Source organism: Sesamum indicum, linkage group LG4, assembly GCF_026168435.1.
Source record: "Sesamum indicum cultivar Baizhima isolate 11 linkage group LG4, ASM2616843v1, whole genome shotgun sequence".
In the NCBI taxonomy this organism is placed as follows: Eukaryota; Viridiplantae; Streptophyta; class Magnoliopsida; order Lamiales; family Pedaliaceae; genus Sesamum; species Sesamum indicum.
In genome coordinates this window covers 3,911,027-3,929,371 of record NC_142660.1, presented here as the reverse complement: position 1 = coordinate 3,929,371, position 18,345 = coordinate 3,911,027, and the positions used below count along the sequence as shown (strand labels likewise).

Here is an 18,345-nt window from a genome sequence, read left to right as displayed (position 1 = left end):
GCATACCCTAGACACCATCTTGGCTCCTGGCGGCCTGCGGATTTCTCCCCAAAGAAGAAAACTTGAATCTCTCCGTGATAAGGTTAGTTTCTTGCAACAATTTCTTGAAAGTTCTTTAAGGAAGACGGGCGATCATGCAGCTGCAGAAAGTCTTGAAGCCAAAATCAGGGACGCGGCTTTCGAGGCTGAAGACATGATTGTATCCCGGACATCCTACATTGTCGAAGTATCTGAAACCAAACTCCTTCTTTTCGTGTTGAGAAGCGTCATGGTGTTTATCTTTGTCAACACTATGTTGCACTTTGCTGTACAAAATTTCGGGTCTGCCGCTCTCCAAAGTGTGACGTTTGATGTTGTCCGTATCTTGATGCCTGTTGTGGTCATCCCAATTTGACGTACTTATTGTCCAAATATGTGATGGAATTTAAGACCAAAGCTAGAAATGTCAAATATGAGGTTCAATTTAATTCTCAGGAAATTGAGGCCTTGCATAAGATAATAGAAAAAGTCGGGTCCGTGGTGGAAAAGATGATAAAGATTAGGGATGAGAGTGAAGCAGATGATCAGAAGCCGATGAGGAATCTCTCCTCGGCTGGATCATCACCTACAGGCGATTTTTCTGTTGGTAGTGGAAAGATTGTTGTGGTGGGATTTGAGAGTGATTTGGAAGAGATGAGGACTCGACTAACGGGTGCTTCGTCCAAGCGTGACATTGTTTCGATTGTGGGGATGGGCGGCATTGGTAAAACTACTCTTGCTAGACAGGCGTACGATGATAGCTATATCGTCTATCACTTTGATACCCGGGCTTGGGTGACAGTATCTCAAGAATATTCCTTGCGCCAAGTCCTGGTTGGCCTTTTAGATTCAGCAAAAATCCTCACTGAGAAGATGTACGACAAGACAGAAGAAGAATTGGCTGACTGTCTCTACAAAGGCCTCGTCGGAAGAAGGTACCTCATAGTAATGGATGATATTTGGGATACACAGATTTGGGATGCCGTGAGAAGATTTTTCCCCAACGATTGCAATAGAAGTCGTATCCTTCTGACTACTCGGCTATCAGATGTGGCCCTTTATGCCGACTCTTTTAGCCCTCTTCATAAAATGCAATTCCTCAAGGAAGGTGAAAGTTGGAATCTTTTTTGCAAAAAGGTTTTTGGAGAAAAGGATTGCCCCCGCGAATTGGAAGACATTGGAAAGGCGATTGCACGAAATTGTGGGGGACTTCCGCTAGCAATTGTTGTAATTGGTGGGTGGTCTCCTCTCCAAGGAAAGTAGGAGACAAGAATATTGGAGAAATCTAGCTGAAAATTTGAGTTCAATTGTGACTAAAGATGACGACCAGTGTTTGGAGATATTAGGTCTGAGTTATAACCGCCTGCCTCAACGCTTGAGAGCTTGCTTTCTCTATATGGCTGTGTTTCCAGAGGATTATGAGATCCCTGTCGCCAAACTTATCCGCTTATGGGCCGCTGAGGGATTTCTGAAGCCGAATGCATCTAAAAGTTTGGAAGATTTGGCAGAGGAGTACTTGGATGATCTCATCGAGAGAAACCTCATTTTGGTCTCTAGGCGGAGTGCTAATGGAAAGATCAGAACATGCAATATTCATGATCTATTACGGAACTTGTGCTCGCGAAATGCTCGGAAGGAAAAATTTCTTTATATGGTGAACTGCAAGGATAATGTTCTTAAACAAGGTGTAAATATCACTCCACACAGATTAAGCAACCCTCCACGCACATTAAGCATCCCGCCACGCAGATTAAGCATCCATCCCGATCTTCTGAGCATTCAATCTCAGATTCTATATAAAAGTGAGATTCATAACTCAAGTGCTCATTCTCTCCTATGTACTGGTGCACGTCTTATATATCCATCATGCGTCTACCTTGGTTATAGACTGCTGAGGGTACTGGATTTAATCATAGTACGTTTCTTTCACTTCCCAGCTGAAATAACTAAGTTGGTCCACTTGAGATACCTTGCTTTCACCTACAATGAGGCACTTCCTCCATCGATAGCTGAGCTCTGGAATCTACAGACACTTGTTTATCACAATTGGACATTTGGAAAATGTCCTGTTTTCCCTGTGGAAATCTGGATGATGCCAAAACTACGGCATTTATGCATCACACCCTGTAGATTGCCTGTTCCTCAGAATGTGCGAATGCTTGTTCTAGGAAACCTCCAGACGCTTTCGGAAGTAAGGAACTTGAGATGTAGCGTTGATATCTTTAAAAGAATTCCAAATCTGAAGGAACTGGGAATTTCCTATGAGGTCTCCCCCTCGGAGAATTGGTCAAAATATCAACTTGAAGCTCTTGTCAATCTACATCAGCTCGAAACATTGAAACTTCTCTTTAAGTATTCTTCCCATGCATCAGAAATTGTCAATCCGCCAAAGCTTGCTTTCCCTGAGAAGCTTAAAAGATTAATTCTAGCTGGTTGTGGAATTCCTTGGTCAAGTATGACAATTGTTGGTGCGTTGCCTAATCTTGAAGTGCTCAAACTGCGAAAAAATGCTTGCCAAGGCGTTGAGTGGGAGCCAGTTGAAGAGCAATTTTGTCAACTTAAACACCTGCTGCTAGAAGAGGTAGATCTTGTACAGTGGGTGGCCAATGAAACCCATTTCCCCTGTCTCCAACGCCTTGTTATTAGGTCCTGCTACAAGCTAAAGGAGATTCCTTCTGGTATTGGTGAAATACCGACACTTGAATTGATCGAATTGGTCGACTGCCATCATTCTGCTGTGACTTCTGCAGAAAAAATCCAAGAGGAACAAGAAGGCCTGGGAAACGAAGAACTCAAAGTTCATATTGATTTGAGGCGATACTTCAAGAATAAATTTTACTCCAAAATCTTTCATTAAAAGGCGAGGCCTCTTTGAGTGATTGAATATTTCATTTTTTCACCTGTGTGAATTTAGGTGCATTTAGCCGCAACGATTCCTGTTCCAAACATAAATCCAATCTTATGATTCTAGCCTTAAATTCTGAGTAAAATGTGTGTCGTTTTGGTTTTCCTTTCTTTCCTTTGTCAAAATTGTACTGCATGTCCTGGTTGGAATTCAGTTCACCCTGAGCCAAATGCAGTCTCATGTTTTGCATTTGATTTGTTTACCACTTAGAATTTCCATTGTAGATTGATCAGGACATCGACATGAGGCCCTTGACAATCTTGTGACTTTGAACATCTTTATCAAGAATCAATCATCATTGTTGAACTCCTTGCACAAGTACACAAATACAACCAACTGTTTTGGTGCGGTTGCTGAGGTTGTCCGATTAAGGGAAATTTTATCGACTTAAATGCCCGTTGCTTGAAGAGATGGATCTTATGCCATGAAGAGGGATCAAGATTCCTGGTTGCAGAGGTCGTAACCAGATATGACAAAGCTAAAGGCGAATTTTAGTATGTTAAATTTTAAATATTATTTGTAATAAATAATACAATATATTTAAATTTTGATAATAATTCAATTGAGTCAATAACATATACGTGAAGAATCAAGTTCAATAACATAGCAAAATTACACAATGAAACAGAGAAAGTCAGAGAATCCGCCATGAGTTTCATTCCTCTTTTGTTAATTTTGTTGCATAGAGCTATCCAGGAGGACGAAGACTGTTTAAATTAACAAACCACTGCCAAAGAATCTACCAATCAACAAGTGCCAGTTACACGACGTGGACCAATCATGGCGCGAATAAACGACTGGAAAGAAAGTGTAAATAAACCAAGAGAAAACGTAATAAGCTAAAACACGACTTTGAACTACGTTTAATCTATCCTTGATTTAATAGATCATCTTCAGCACCTGGTGTCTTCAGTGCATTGATGGAAGAGTATGGCTGCAGTATAGCTCCATCTAGCGTCACCAGGAGGTATTCGAACAGCCCCCCATAAGTAGGACTAGGGGCAAAAGACACAAGTCCCAACTTGGAGAGAAAGGAACTAAACAACTGCAAAGGGAGAGCTTTGGTGAAGATGTCAACGATTTGGGCAAAATTCCGAATCAAAACAGGGGCAGCAAAGCATCTTTGTACGCATCTCAAACGAGATGACAATCAATTTCAATATGTTTTGTACGTTCGTGAAAGACGGGGTTGGCTAAAATGTGAACAACCGCTTTATTGTCACAGAAGAGAGAAATTGGCAAGGAAATTGTAAAACCAAAATCAGCCAGTAAGTACAAAAGCCATTGCAACTCACATTTAGTAGAAGCTAAGTTGTGATATTCCGCTTCTGCTGAAGAACGGAACACCATTGATTGTTTCTTTGTCTTTCAAGAAATGAGAGCCTTACCAAGGAAGACACAAAATCCAGTTAAGGATCGTCTGGAATCACAGCATGATGCCCAGTCAGCATCGCAGTAACCTCGAAGGTTTAAGGTATTAGCTGCAGGCAAAAATAAACCCAGCGTAGGATAACCTTTAAGGTATTTAACCACATGGAGAGCTGCCTTCCAGTGTGTATCACAAGGTCGATTCAAATATTGACTCAATTGCTGCACCGAGTATGAAATGTCAGGCCTAGTGAAACCGAGATAGAGTAATCGACCTACTAGACGCCTGTAGGAATCAGGGGCTGAGAGCAAAACACCAGAATCCGAGCTCAACTTAAGCCCCAGAGAAAGAGGCGTAGGGCTGCCTTAGCATGCGGCAAACCAGTGTCAGCTATGATATCTAGCACATACTTCGTTTGAGCCAAATAAATCCCATCAACATTTCGTGCTATCTCCAAGCCCAAAAACTAGCGTGCCTCCCCAAGATCTTTAATAGTAAAAAGATCATGAAGGTAAGCTTGAACCTTGTGAAGTTCATCAACACAGGCTCCAGCTAGAAGAATATCATCGATGTATACTAAGAGAGAAACAAGACCATGAGCAGTATGGAGAAGAAACAGACAGTGGTCATGTGCACACTGTGTGAAACCGAATTCCTGTAATTTCAGTGTTAGTTCCATGTTCCATTGACACGAGGCTTGTTTCAAGTCGTATAAGGACCTTTCTAATTTGCACACAAGGCCTGATGCAACCTGGTAACCAACTGGAGGAATCATATAAATGTCCTCATCCAAATAGCCATGAAGAAAAGCATTATTTACGTCAAGTTGATGGAGAACCCAACCATTAGCAGCAGCAAGCGTGAGAACGAGGCGTACTGTCACTGTCTTCGCCACAGGGGAAAAGCTTTCTGTGTAATCGATCCCTTCAATCTGATTATATCCTTTAGCAACAAGGCGCGCCTTATATCGTTCCACACTACCATCAGTTCGTAATTTTACCTTGAAGACCCACTTGCATCCGATAGCTCGCTTTCCAGCTGGTAACGGTGTAAGCTTCCAAGTGTGATTAGTCTCCAATGCTCGAATCTCTGTGTCCATGGCTGCTCTCCATTCTGGAGATTGGACAGCCTCCGCAAAAGAGCGAGGTTCCTTTACCGCTGAAATAGACGCCACAAAAGAAGAGTATGTAGGAGAATTACAGTGCAGAGTTGATGAATTTTGTTGACATACAAAATTGTTGAGCCACAGAGGTTTTTGGCTCACTCTAGTCGATCTTCGAGTAGATTGTTGTGAGCTAGTAACAACATCATTTTGCTGAACAATAGGTGCATTCTCAGGGCTAGCAACATGTGAAGGTGAAGGCACAGTGAGTGATTTAGTGTTGTTGTCATCAGTGTCTACTGGAGGAGTGGGAAGTGGACATTCAAAGCATTCCGTCTTGGCCTTGAGCAAAGGGAAATATAAGTTCATAAAAAATCACATCCCTGGATGTGAAAAGGATATTATCCTCCAAATCATAGACCTTATAACCTTTTTGCGTCATCGAGTAACCAAGAAAAAAGCACTTGTGAGCTCTTTTGTGGAATTTCGACTTGTGTGGATTGAGATTCGTTGCAAAGCATAGACATCCAAATGTCTTAAGATGAGTGTATGTGGGGGGATGTCTATTCAAGGCTTGGTAAGGAGTGCTCCATCCCAAGATATCCGTAGGAGTTCTGTTGATAATGTACGTAGCAGCTAATATGTAATTTCCCCAAAATTTAAGTGGGAGTGATGCCTTGAACAAAAGCGCTCTAGCAACGTTGAGCAAGTGTCTGTGCTTGCTTTCTGCCCTCCCATTTTGTTTGGGAGTGTAAATGCAAGAAGTTTGATGTATGATTCCCAAACGTTGATGCAAATTCTGACAATTCAAGTTCACAAACTCAGACCCATTGTCGGACCGAAGTACTTTTATCTTGACCCCAAATTGTGTCTCAACCATAATTGAAAAATTGTGAAGTGTCGTGGTTACTTGATCCTTGTATTTGATGAGATAAGTCCATAATGATCTGCTAAAATCATCCAAAATTGTCAAAACATAGTGACACCCTGTCGTACTAGGTGCTTTATATGGTCCCCAAATGTCTAAGTGAACCAAATCGAAAAGTGCCTTAATGTGTGATTCACTTGGTTTAAAAAAAATTCTGCACTGTTTGGCCTTTGGACAGATATCACACTTCAATTACAAAGATTCTTTTGAAATATTACACTCCGGAATGCGTTTAATTGCTGTCATAAAGGCATGCCGAGCCTTCTATGCCACAACGAGTCATTACAATCGACAACGACAGTGCAGGAATTAGGAACAGCCACAATGGAAGTAACCAACGGTTTGAAAACAGCACAATGCACAATATACAGATTCTTCTTCAGCATTCCTTGTGCCACTATTGCTCTAGTTACTTGGTCCTACAAAATGCAACCAAACTTGTTGAAAGAAAAAGTGTAGGAACCCCCACAACATATCTGACTTACGGACAAAAGGTTGACAGAAAAATATGGAACATAAAACACTGAATTAAGCGTCAACTTATATGATATTCTCACTATTCCAATGTAAGCGACCTGCTTCTTCGTTCCATCGGGAAAATGAATAAAGTGTTTGTGTGAAGGAGCAGAATATGTGTCAAAACACGACAAATGACCACACACATGATTTGTCGCTCCCGTATCAATTTTCCAATCACCAACATTGAGCATGCTTGAATCAAATGAGTTACCTGCGAATTGCTCTTCTGTATGAACATATTTTGCGAAGTTGGAGATAGGATCTGAAGGTGTTTCCTTGTTCTTTACCAGCTTTAACAATTCAGCCAATAAATCAGCAACTTCGATTCTCGAATCTGTTTTCACTGTTGAGACATTACAAGTGCTAGTTTCTGCTGCTTTCAAATTACCAGTAAAATTATAATTTCCCCCCAATCTGTTTCATCTTATCGTTTAGCGATTTGTACCATTCCGGTGTTCCATGAAGTTGGAAACAAGTCTCTCTCAAATGTCCTGATTTGTGGAAGTGTGTACACAACATAGATCATTTGTCAATGGATATTCTACGTCTTTGTGTCTGTCTATAATTCCCTTCCTTCTTGTTGTCTCTTAAGGATACTTTAGCGATTTGGGTCTGCACATTGTGCTGTTGTTCCACCGCAAAAATCATGGAGAAAGCTTTCTCTAGATCGGGTAACGGATCCATCATAAGCAGTTGGTTTTTTTCTTTGTCGAAGCTTTCGTGAAGCCCCATGAGGAACTGCATAAGTTGCGTTGAGGATAACATCTCACCAATGGCCTTGTTCACTCCACATGTGCAACCACCACATGTGCATTTCGGTGACGGAGCTAGAGAAAGCACTTCATTCCAGAGTTTCTACACCTTCATAAGTAGCTAGTCAACGTCATGTCACCTTGCGAAATGGATGATATTTCTCTCTGTATTTAGTAGATCATAGGAGCACTACTGCGACCGTATCGTGCTTGAATCTCTAGCTATAATTCTCAGGATGAACCACGTACATGAAAGCCTCCACGATGTCCTTCGAGATCGTATTCCAGAGACACGAAGTGACCATAAGGTCTACTCTCCTCCATTGCTCAAACAGAGAAGAACCTGCTGGAGGACGAGGAAAGGTTCCGTCGATAAACGCAAGCTTCATCTTGTAACCTAGAGCAACGTAAACGGCTCTGCTCCACGTCAAGTAATTAGAACCGTTCAAAGACGAAGAAGCCAGCACAAAGCTAGAGTTATCAAAAGGATGCACATAGAGGACTTCCTTCTCGTATTGTACCGGCTCCATTGCCAACAAATCTGCCATAATTTTCTTTCTCAATTACAACAATTTTTTGCGTTAAAGGCAAATACAAGTATGAAGAGACCTTCAAGATGAAGGCTCTGATACCATTTAAAATCAAGTTCAATAACAGAGCAAAATTACACAATGAAACAGAGAAAGTCGGAGAATCCGCCATGAGTTTCATTCCTCTTCTGTTAATTCTGTTACATAGAGCTATCCAGGAGGACGAAGACTGTTTAAATTAACAAACCACCGCCAAAGAATCAACCAGTCAGCAAGTGCCCAATTACACGACGTGGCCCAATCATGGCGCGAATAAATGACTGAAAAGAAAGTGTAAATAAATCAAGAGAAAACATAATAAGCTAAAACACGACTTTGAGCTACGTTTAATCTATCCTTGATCTAATAGATCATCTTCAGCACCAGCAGCACCTGCAATGTCTTCAGTGCATTGATGGAGGAGTATAGCTGCAGTAGAGCTCGAACTAGCGTCATCAGGAGATATTCCAACAATATAATTATTATAAGTGACTTTTATATTGTATATAAATTTTTAATCTGAAAAGTGAATTTTAGTATATTAAATTTGTATTGTGTTTTTTAAATTTAAATTTTTATCTTTTAAAATAATTATATACTTTTTTAGGTGTTTTTATATTTAAATTAATATATTTCATAAATAAATATAATTTATTATAATATGTTTGGTTCAATAAATAATTTAAATTAATCAAATATATTTAATAAATAAATAAATTTAAAATATATTTAAATGTGAAAGAAAGCGACAAAATAGACACTATACACTTAAAGTAACTCCAGAAAATGCCAAAAAATGAAGCGTACTCGCACAATAGACGCGCCAGACACTCTTCATTAGTTTCTAATGGAGAAGGGTTTTTGTTATATTTTATAGAATACGGAAGGTTTTTTTCCTATAAAATCAAAATTAGGTGATTTCTCGGTATTTCACCAAAATATAAGGGGTATTATGCAATTTACCCTATATTTTATTATATCACAAGAAAAGCATAACACGTAAACAAATGTGAAACAAATACCCTACTAAGAAACCAATATAAAGAACACGGAAAAACGTATTGGATTAATGAAAGTAGGAGAAAATAATTAACAAAAATAAACAAAACAAAAGATTTAATGAAGGAGAGTGATCAACTGAATTAGTATTTTAAGAATTTACATTGGTTTGTGCATCTTGATTAAAACAGATTAATTAGTTTAAATTTAATTTTACATTGTGTCAAATTGCATTTTTCTTTTTTGGTAAATTTAGTTATAGTTTTTTTCAAATATTAAGGAAAAATCTATAAGAAAAATTAGTAAATGTAGATATACATAAAATAAATATAAAGAAAAGATAATAAGAAAAACATAAATCACTATCAATAATATTATCTTAAAATCAAAACAACATTGAAAAATAGTCATCTATTATTATTAAATCCAATTTAATTAATAATTCTCGATCAACCCTTAATCAAGAAAGCCCGTTATCATGGGTGACCGTCTAGCAACTTTTAGGCTCCCAAGTCCATACGGGTACGGTCCTTCCATCTACCGTCTCCTAACCTTAATCTAGGGCATGGAATTGGGTGTCGGTTCCCATCCTGGACTAGGCGTATATGCTTAATACTTGAAATCGCATTACGCCAAATTGCTCGACATAGGAACCTCTTCTTTCTATTCGTCCAATGATCGTGGCCACAGCTTTATAGAGTATCGACGTATCTCCAAGTGCATAAGAGATACCTTTATCACGTTTTGACAGGGGACGGATCCTATTCTTGGAACTTGCTGTCCTCGCTACATACTTTGACTGCACTAGAGAATGCTTATGATGACCATATTTGAGACACGGTCACCTCCGTACAAATATAAGATACAGTTATCGCATGCATGTGAGTGTCGTGATTCCTCAAGTCTGAGGACTACTCCCATACTATCGGAGTCGAGGACTCAAGTCATACCGACCAAACCTCGAAGGCTTCCATATGATGATCCCTGCGAATCAGTTTAGTTGATTCGACACCTAGCCAATCGGCCCATTAAGATCTCATAGACATCTCATGTCTGTCGCTGATGGAACACGGGACTCATTAAATTAATGTGACTCTTAATGCAAGTCTCAGTAGGACTCTCGATGCCCAGTCTCGAGGTTCTCGACTTGGACATTTCAAACACAACCCTGAACAGTTGGTTTCATGACTGCCATCCAATGCGCTATTATCTTGATGAATATAGTAAGCAGTAATCTAGGACACCATATGTTTGTTGTGCTTACTACTTTTGTGAAACGGTATTTTAACATCACAACAAATGCCCACAAACCAATTGAGTAACCCATGTAGTTGGGTCACGCATTGAATGGAAGCTATGAAACAAACTTCTGAGGGTTGGTTTGAAACGTTTAAAGTTGAGGACCTCAAGACTAGGCATCTAGAGTCCTATGGGGACTTGCAGTAAGTATTGCATTCATTGGATGAGTGCTGTGTTTCATCGGCGACAGACATGGGATGTCTATGCAATTTTAGTGTATTAGTTGACAAGGTTGTTAACTGATTGAACTAACTAGTGGGAATGGTCATATGGAAGCCTTGGAGGCTTGGTCTGTATGACTTGAATTCTATACTTCGATAATACAAAATTAGTCCTTGGACTTAAGGAATCATGGCGGTCGCATGCATATCATGGCTATATCTTGAATCTGGAGAGAAATGACTGTGTCATCGATCTGGTCGTTATAAGCCTTGTCCAGTGTAGTCGGAGTATGTAGTAAGGACGGTAGATTTCAATATAGAATCCGTCCCCTATCAGTATATGATGGATATATCTGCTATGCGCTCTCTAAGTCTATTTTCGTAGCGATTGGTCGAATAGGAAATTGTTTCTATTAATAGAGTAAATGCATTTCAAGTATTCAGCATAGTTGTCTGGTCTAGAATGAGAACTGACACCTGATTCCATGCCCTAGACTAAGGCTGGGAAATAGTCGACAGAAGGACCATACCTGTATGGAACTCGAGAGCCTAAATGTTCACGCCAATATTCACCAAGTCTCTAGTGTCATGGACCGTTGCTAGAAGGCCACGGGCATTTTTGATTAATGGTTAATTAAAAAAAATTAATTAAATTAAATTTAATTAATTATTTGTGTTGGACACAAATGCCCAAGTCTAGCTGAAGGTGAACCTAAAGAGTCACACATAAATCACTATGGAATTGGTGGAATTAATTTGAGAAGAAATAAATTAATTTAATTAGATTAAATTAATTCAAGTAGAATATATAAATAATTGGATCATTTATTTTATAATTCATTTGATGAATGGCTCAAAATTAATTAATAGGATTATTTAATTTTTGGTCTTAACACTTTTAAATTAATTGGATCAATTTATTATGTTTGGTTTAATTAATTGATTGGATCAATTAATTAGTATTTGGGCTTAGATTTATTTAGTTGGATTAAATGAATCTTTGGACTTTGTTGGGCTAAAATTAATTAATTAATTATTGTTCAATGAATTTTGGTTGGACTTGATTTAATTTGATTATATCAAGCCCGATGCATAATTGAAGTCCAAGCTTATTTGAGGGAGGTTGGAGCAAGTTAAGAGGGAGTTGAAACTTCTCACCATGATGAATATTATGGAGTGGTTATTTCATCTTGTTTGAAGGTTATATGCATGTGTGTATATAGGTTGCCTTGGACACAAACTTGACAGTTATTGAATTTTGAATTTAATTATATGAAATATACAAAACTACAGACATATTCTATAGGGCTAACCAACAAGCCGCGAAATTTGCTCTTATTTTGTCTTTCAAAATATTCTCCTTTTTTTTCCAATATTGAATTTGATTCATGTTATAACATAAAACAATCCAAAAACACTAAACAATAGTGTTCTGTTTGGAGTTGTTTTTCCTTCTTATTCTTTGTTCTATCAAGCAATAGAAAAGGAACTATATCTATTCCATAGTGTGGTGTGTAAAAATTAGAGGGGTTCTAATTTGAATCCTAAAATGAATGGAAGAGGAACGAACAGGGGAACAACGCATGTTGCTGCTCATCTATAGAAACAAATGGTAAAGTTTCATGTTTTATTTCTATACTTTTGTTTCATCCTTTAGCTACATGTGTAGCATGCTTATATATTTGTTAATATGCTTTTGACAAAAACAACTGGAAATTTTAAAGAGAACACCCCTTTGAATCGTTTTAATTTTTTTTTATTTCAAGTTTCCGCCGCATTCCCAGGCCATACTGATTTCTTTCATATATAACCCATTTGAAGAAGCGCAAAAAGTTTGAGGGGATATCTCCCTCATCATGAAAAAGAGGAGGTGTGGCTGAAGACCTGGCAGAGCTGGTCAGAGGAGTGCCCAGAGAATTCATCTTGGCCTTTTTGGAGGATGCCCTAGGCGTGACTCTCGATGTAGGCGAAGCAGGTCGCTTGCCTTTGGATTCGCTGGTGGGTGGGGTCCCTTTAGGAGATCTTGAAGGACGGGTCCTTGTTGCACGACACGCCCACCCCCACCCCCCCCAAGACAGCCTCACGCATTAATTTGCTAGACATAATACTCACTGCCAAAACAAAGGATTAAGTATGGTCATGATCACATCAGATTGAAAAAACCAAGAATCAAGAAGGAATGGGGACATGGGGAGGAGTTAAATTCACATTCCCCTGTAACCGTCCCTAATTGGGCGGTTACTTGGAATAGTAGGCGCATGAGAGGGGGCGGTTATCATATGCCCCCTTTGAGGCAGTAATTATGATAAGATAGGAGTAGCCCTAGCCAATCGCATCACCACTGACAAAGCACAGGGCTCAAAGCCCGATATTTCAAAAAGGAAATAGGAGGCTGGAGAAGAGCAAAGATGGGAGGCACCTGGGACAACTGGCTCCTCCAAAACAATGAAGGAAGTACCCCCTCAGACACGAAGACTCTCCTACTCTAAGAAGGAGTTGTTGGACACCCCTCCTCCTTAGAGTGGGGGGGGGGACTGAATTATGTGTATAGCCCAAATAAAGCTCAGCCCAAGAAGTATAAAAAGGATCAAGGATGACTAGTATCTGAACGAAAATGGCCCAGAAGGCTTAATGGCCCATGAAGGAGGGTAGGAGTCCAAGGTGTCCCTGAATTCAGCCTAGAAGTATGGCCAAATTATGATGATTGGCCCAAGTTCACACCCAGCCGTCCCCACATGGCATACAGTTGGATTTCCATTTGCGTCTCCCCACCAGTTCGGAAGACACATTTCAGGGGAGGTCTCCCTAGAGCCTTGGACTCCTTGTCAGTCAAGAGTCCTCACTGATGGAGGGTCTCCCCCAACGTGAAGATAAGTAGTAAAAAACGATCATAATAGAAGATTAAGGCAGGATTGGTTTATCTAAACCTCCCTTATCCTCTTCCTCCGAAAATTAAGGACGATCTACAGACCGCATTGTATGGGGGGCATCCCTTTATAATTACAGATTTGATCCCCAGGTAGGGAACACCTTCTAGACTTCAAGCATTCTTATTCACACTCACTTGAGCATTCTTTTGCAGGATAAACATATTTTCTAGCATGATTCGATCTTTATATTTCAATCTCTTATTTTATTTATTTTCTCGATTATCTCTTCTTAAATCTAGTACAAACTTAAGCATCAGAGTGCTAACGTGTTGTTTTGCAGGTCTTGTTTCTTAATATTTAGTGTGCATCAGCCCAAGTTTGAAACAACAATCCAAGCTCATTGTGTTGGAATAGGAAACCAAAAAAATCAATTAGGTTGGCGATTTTGGGAACCATTCAAGAAATTTTTATTTAAGAAATATTATCCCGAGGGATATGGTAAGTCTATCTGTTGTGCTTATCAAATTATGTCAAGCATTGCTTTGACGTCACAATAGATGCACACAGACCACTTAATAACCCATTTAGTTGGGTTGCGCATTGAATAACGTCTATGAAACCAACATTTGAGGGTTGGTCTGAAATGTCCAAAATCAAGGACCTCGACACTGGGCATCGAGAGTCCTATTGAGACTTGCACTGAGTATTGCATTCATTGGATGAGTGCTGCGATTCATCGGTGACAGACGTTGGACGAGTGGATTAGTTGATAAGGTGGTCAACTGACTGAACTAACTTGCGAGGATCGTTGTGTGGAAGCTTTAGAGGCTTGGTTGGTATAACTTGAGTTCCCAGCTTCGATAGTACGGGAGTAGTCCTCATATTTGAGGAATCACGATAGTCACATGCATACGATGACTGGCTTGGGTCTGTGCCAAAGGTGACTGTGTTATAGACACGATCATCTTAAGCCTTATCCAGTGCAGTTAGAGTATGTAGCGAGGACGGTGTGTTCCAAAAAGAGGATCCATCCCCTTTCAGCACATGATAGAGGTATCTCCCACACACTTGAAGATGTGTTAACTGTATATAAAACCGTGGTCACAGTTGTTAATCGAATAGAAAAAGCTATTTTCTATGTCGAGAAACTTGGCGTAATGCGATCTCAAGTATTAAGCATAGACGCTTAGTCTAGCATGGGACCCGACACCTAATTCCATGCCCTAGACCAAGGCCAGGAGGTGATAGACGGAAGGACTATACCCGTATGGACTCGAGAGCCTAAATGTTCACACGGTAATTCACCTAATCTCTAATGCCATGGACCATTGCTAGACGGCCACTCATAGTGACGGGCTTTCTTGATTAAGGGATAATCAAGATTTATGAATTAAATAGGATTTAATTAATAATAGTCTTAGATACTAGCCCAAGTCTAGCTGAAAGGTGAATCTAAAGAGTCACACATAAATCACCGAAAAGGAACAAGAAATTAATTTGGAATTAATTCCACAAGTAATCGAATTACTTAAAAGAGAGAAAGATCCATTGGATCGAAAAGGGCCTAAGAATAAATTAATGACATTAATTTATATTTGGACTTGTCCTTATAATTTAATAAGTTGGATCTTATTAATATTAAGGATAATTTGGGCTTATGTATTTAATTAGATTAAATACAAATTGGGTTCAATCAAATTAAATTTTTATTAAACTGGGTTTAGATAAAAAATTCATTGGGCTTGTGATTTTTAAAGGTAAAAATCGGCCAACCCACTAATTTTGATCCTATGGAAAAATCCATGGAAGGAAATAAATTGATAGCAAATTGTATTTTTGGAAGGTGCAATTCTAGCCATTTTGGGGAACTTTTTATTTGGAAAAAGAAAAATATGTAGATAATAGAATGTATTTAGAAATATTTTTAATTATCAAACAAGGTATATATATATGTGTAACATAATTATTTATGAAATAATTATAACTACAATTACACAATACAAAAAAAAATCCCTCCTCTCTTCCTAGCCATCCGGTCACCCCTCTCTCTCAATGCACTTGGTGTATTTTTTTTCTCATTCTCTTCTAACAAAGAGAACGTAGAGATTCCAACTCCGGTATGCCGTGGACAAATTAGAGGGCTGCTACGTTGGAGCCTCAAGTGAAGGATATTTTAAGCGACCGTGAAAAACAAAAGGTATCTTTTTTTTTCACCCTTGTGTTTTTCGGTTTTGATACTTTTTACATCAGCCCCATGTATGTTTTTATTTTTGTACGTTGAATGCTCAGGTACTCCAAGGGTACAACCCTTAGATTCGTTTAATTCTCTCATATATTTTGCGTTATTGTGCGTTATGTTTTATCACTTCCGCTAGTGTGTTCCTGGGTTGTACCACGCGATCCTTCAGCACGCACGCAGGCAGGGAAGCTAGCGCGTAGCTTGGGCCGCGCAGCAGGCAGGCCGTGTGTGCAAGTACTACGAAAGCGCGTGCTGCAAAGCCGACGGTCGACGGTGGGCCATTTTTCACTGTTCTTCGAAAATTTAATTTTCTGGAAATTTTTTTTCATTATTAATTGTGCTGATTTGAATTTATTTTGGATAAAATTGTATTTTGTTAAAAATTGATTGCAGAATTAATTGGATTTATTATGTGCATTGGATGCACATATTTTTTATCATCCTTTAATTGCAAATTGTGAACTTGTATTTTCTTCATATAGTTTATTTTGTGATATTAGATATATTGGATTGTAATATTACGTGGGATGTATATTATGAAATGTATGGATGGATGATCACGTAGCCCACGACCTCTTGTATGTTTATATTTATGGTTGGAATGTTGTCTTCTCTCTTTGTCTCGTTTTTAGCCTTGGAATAATAAGGTTTGCTATCTCCCTCCTTTTGTACTCACCCCGAATTCTGATCAGGGTTTCTTTTTAAATATAATGAGAGTAGTATAGGAATTTTGGTGAGGTTTTTATTTTAAAGCAAGCCCATGGAGAAGAAGGTCCACGGAGGAGGAGGACCATGGAGAAGTTACAAAGCCCATCTACATATTGATGGGTAAATTACTTTTGTAATAGCATAGGGCCATCTTAGACTGACCACAGACTCATCGCGGGCTCAGTGGGTTGCATAGGTTGGGCTCGTGATTATCCCACAGGAGTATGCTTAATTATTTTGTATGCGATGCATTTAATACTTTCTTTTAAATGCATTTATATATTTGACATTTGTGCATACAAACAATAATGTGTTTAGGTCTCAATCAACACTCAAAATTAACTCTCACTTGGTTGGACCAAGTTAAAGATTTCCATCCACAATAATGTGGTGGGAAGCTGCCACTATCCAAGTGTGGTCTCACAAGTCGCGGCATATTTAGACTAGAGGCAAGCTGTACCATTATTGTGAACAAAGAACCACACTCACTGTTTCCCTATCTCACGAGTCGTGGAGGGCGATAGTTGAGGTGAGATTTGGTTGTTGCATTTAGCCCAATGCTAATCAAATATTAAGCCCACAATAGACTTAGATCGAAATGGCATTTTGATCTGTCCAGGCCTTCCATCCATAACAATATCATGAGGATGCTACCGCTATCCAAATATGGTCTTTAGAGTCGTGGCACATTTGGAATACAAGAAAAGCTATACTATTGTTATGAACAAAGAACACACTCATTGTTTTCCTGTCGCATAGGTCGTGGGGGGTGACAATTGAGGTGTGATTTGGTTGATGGGTTGGGCTTAACACCGAGTTGTATGATTCGGTTGGAGTCCTTGAGATTCTATGAAGAAGTGAGGCAAAATATCTAGGAAATCTCATGGAATGAGAATATCATCAGTTGCCCCCCACAAGGCGTTTTCCATGTGAATCGTAAAAGCAGGCATGATAAATTGTTCTTTTGGATTTCAAGCCCACTAAGAAAGGATTTCTCAAAACCCTATTTGATAGTAGTGGGATTTTGTAGAAATAGTGGGTGGGGTTAACGACTAAAAGACCAAGTCTTAACTCAAACTCAATATACCATGATCTATTTATTGTTTCTGCTCTATGTTTAGAGTGCACGTTTTAGATCCGTTTTCCAGTTTTATATTTTAGATTTATTTGATGGAACACAATCAATTAAATTGGCTTCGAAAATCAAAGGATTGCCCTCAATTTTCGAACCTAGCTTATGTTATAAAAAGCCACTTTCATTGGACTTGCGAAAGGAGTCCTTACTTAAAGAACGTTTGACGTTCGGGATTAATGAAAGAATCGGTATGGCCCGGGAACGCGGCGGAAGCGTGAAATAAAAAGTTATTTAAAACTATTCAAAGGGGCATTCACTTTGAAATTCCCTGGAGTTTGGTGTTTGTCAAAAGTATAATAATAAACAAATAACAATGCTAGACAAGTGGCTAGAGGATGAAACAAAAACATAGAAACAAAATTGAAACCTTACCTTTTGTTTCTATAGTTGAGCAGCAACGTGCATTGTTCCCTTTACGTTCTTCCGTTCACTTTAGGATCCAAATTAGAATCCCTCTAATTTGTCCACACCACACTAAGAAAGAGATATAGTTCTTTTTCTATTGCTAGATAGAACAAAGAACTAGAAGAAATAACAACTCCAAAAAAACACTATTGATTAGTGCATTTGGAATGTTTTATATTCTAAATTTAATCCAATTCAATATAGAACAAAAGGAGAACATTTTTGGAGAGAAAAAGGGAGCAAAATTTCGTGGCTAATGTTATTGGTTATGCATGATATGTGTGTAGTTTTTATATATTACGTACAATTGAATTCAAAATTGAATAACCACCAAGTTTGCCTCCAAGACAACCTATACACACACATG

At 38.9% G+C, this 18,345-nt stretch overlaps 2 protein-coding genes across 2 annotated transcripts; both read left to right on the top strand.

The window, feature by feature from the left end:
• The first annotated feature begins 417 nt into the window (after window positions 1-417).
• On the top strand, window positions 418-1,281 carry LOC148788271 (putative late blight resistance protein homolog R1A-3). The gene has a single exon (XM_088879394.1). The coding sequence runs from the start codon at window positions 418-420 to the stop codon at window positions 1,279-1,281; it is 864 nt and encodes a 287-aa protein (XP_088735520.1).
• Window positions 1,282-1,414: 133 nt separating this feature from the next.
• On the top strand, window positions 1,415-2,996 carry LOC105160097 (putative late blight resistance protein homolog R1A-4). Its single transcript, XM_088879393.1, has one exon. It carries the CDS (start codon window positions 1,415-1,417, stop codon window positions 2,873-2,875), a length of 1,461 nt encoding a protein of 486 aa, XP_088735519.1. The 3' UTR covers window positions 2,876-2,996.
• Window positions 2,997-18,345: the final 15,349 nt, after the last annotated feature.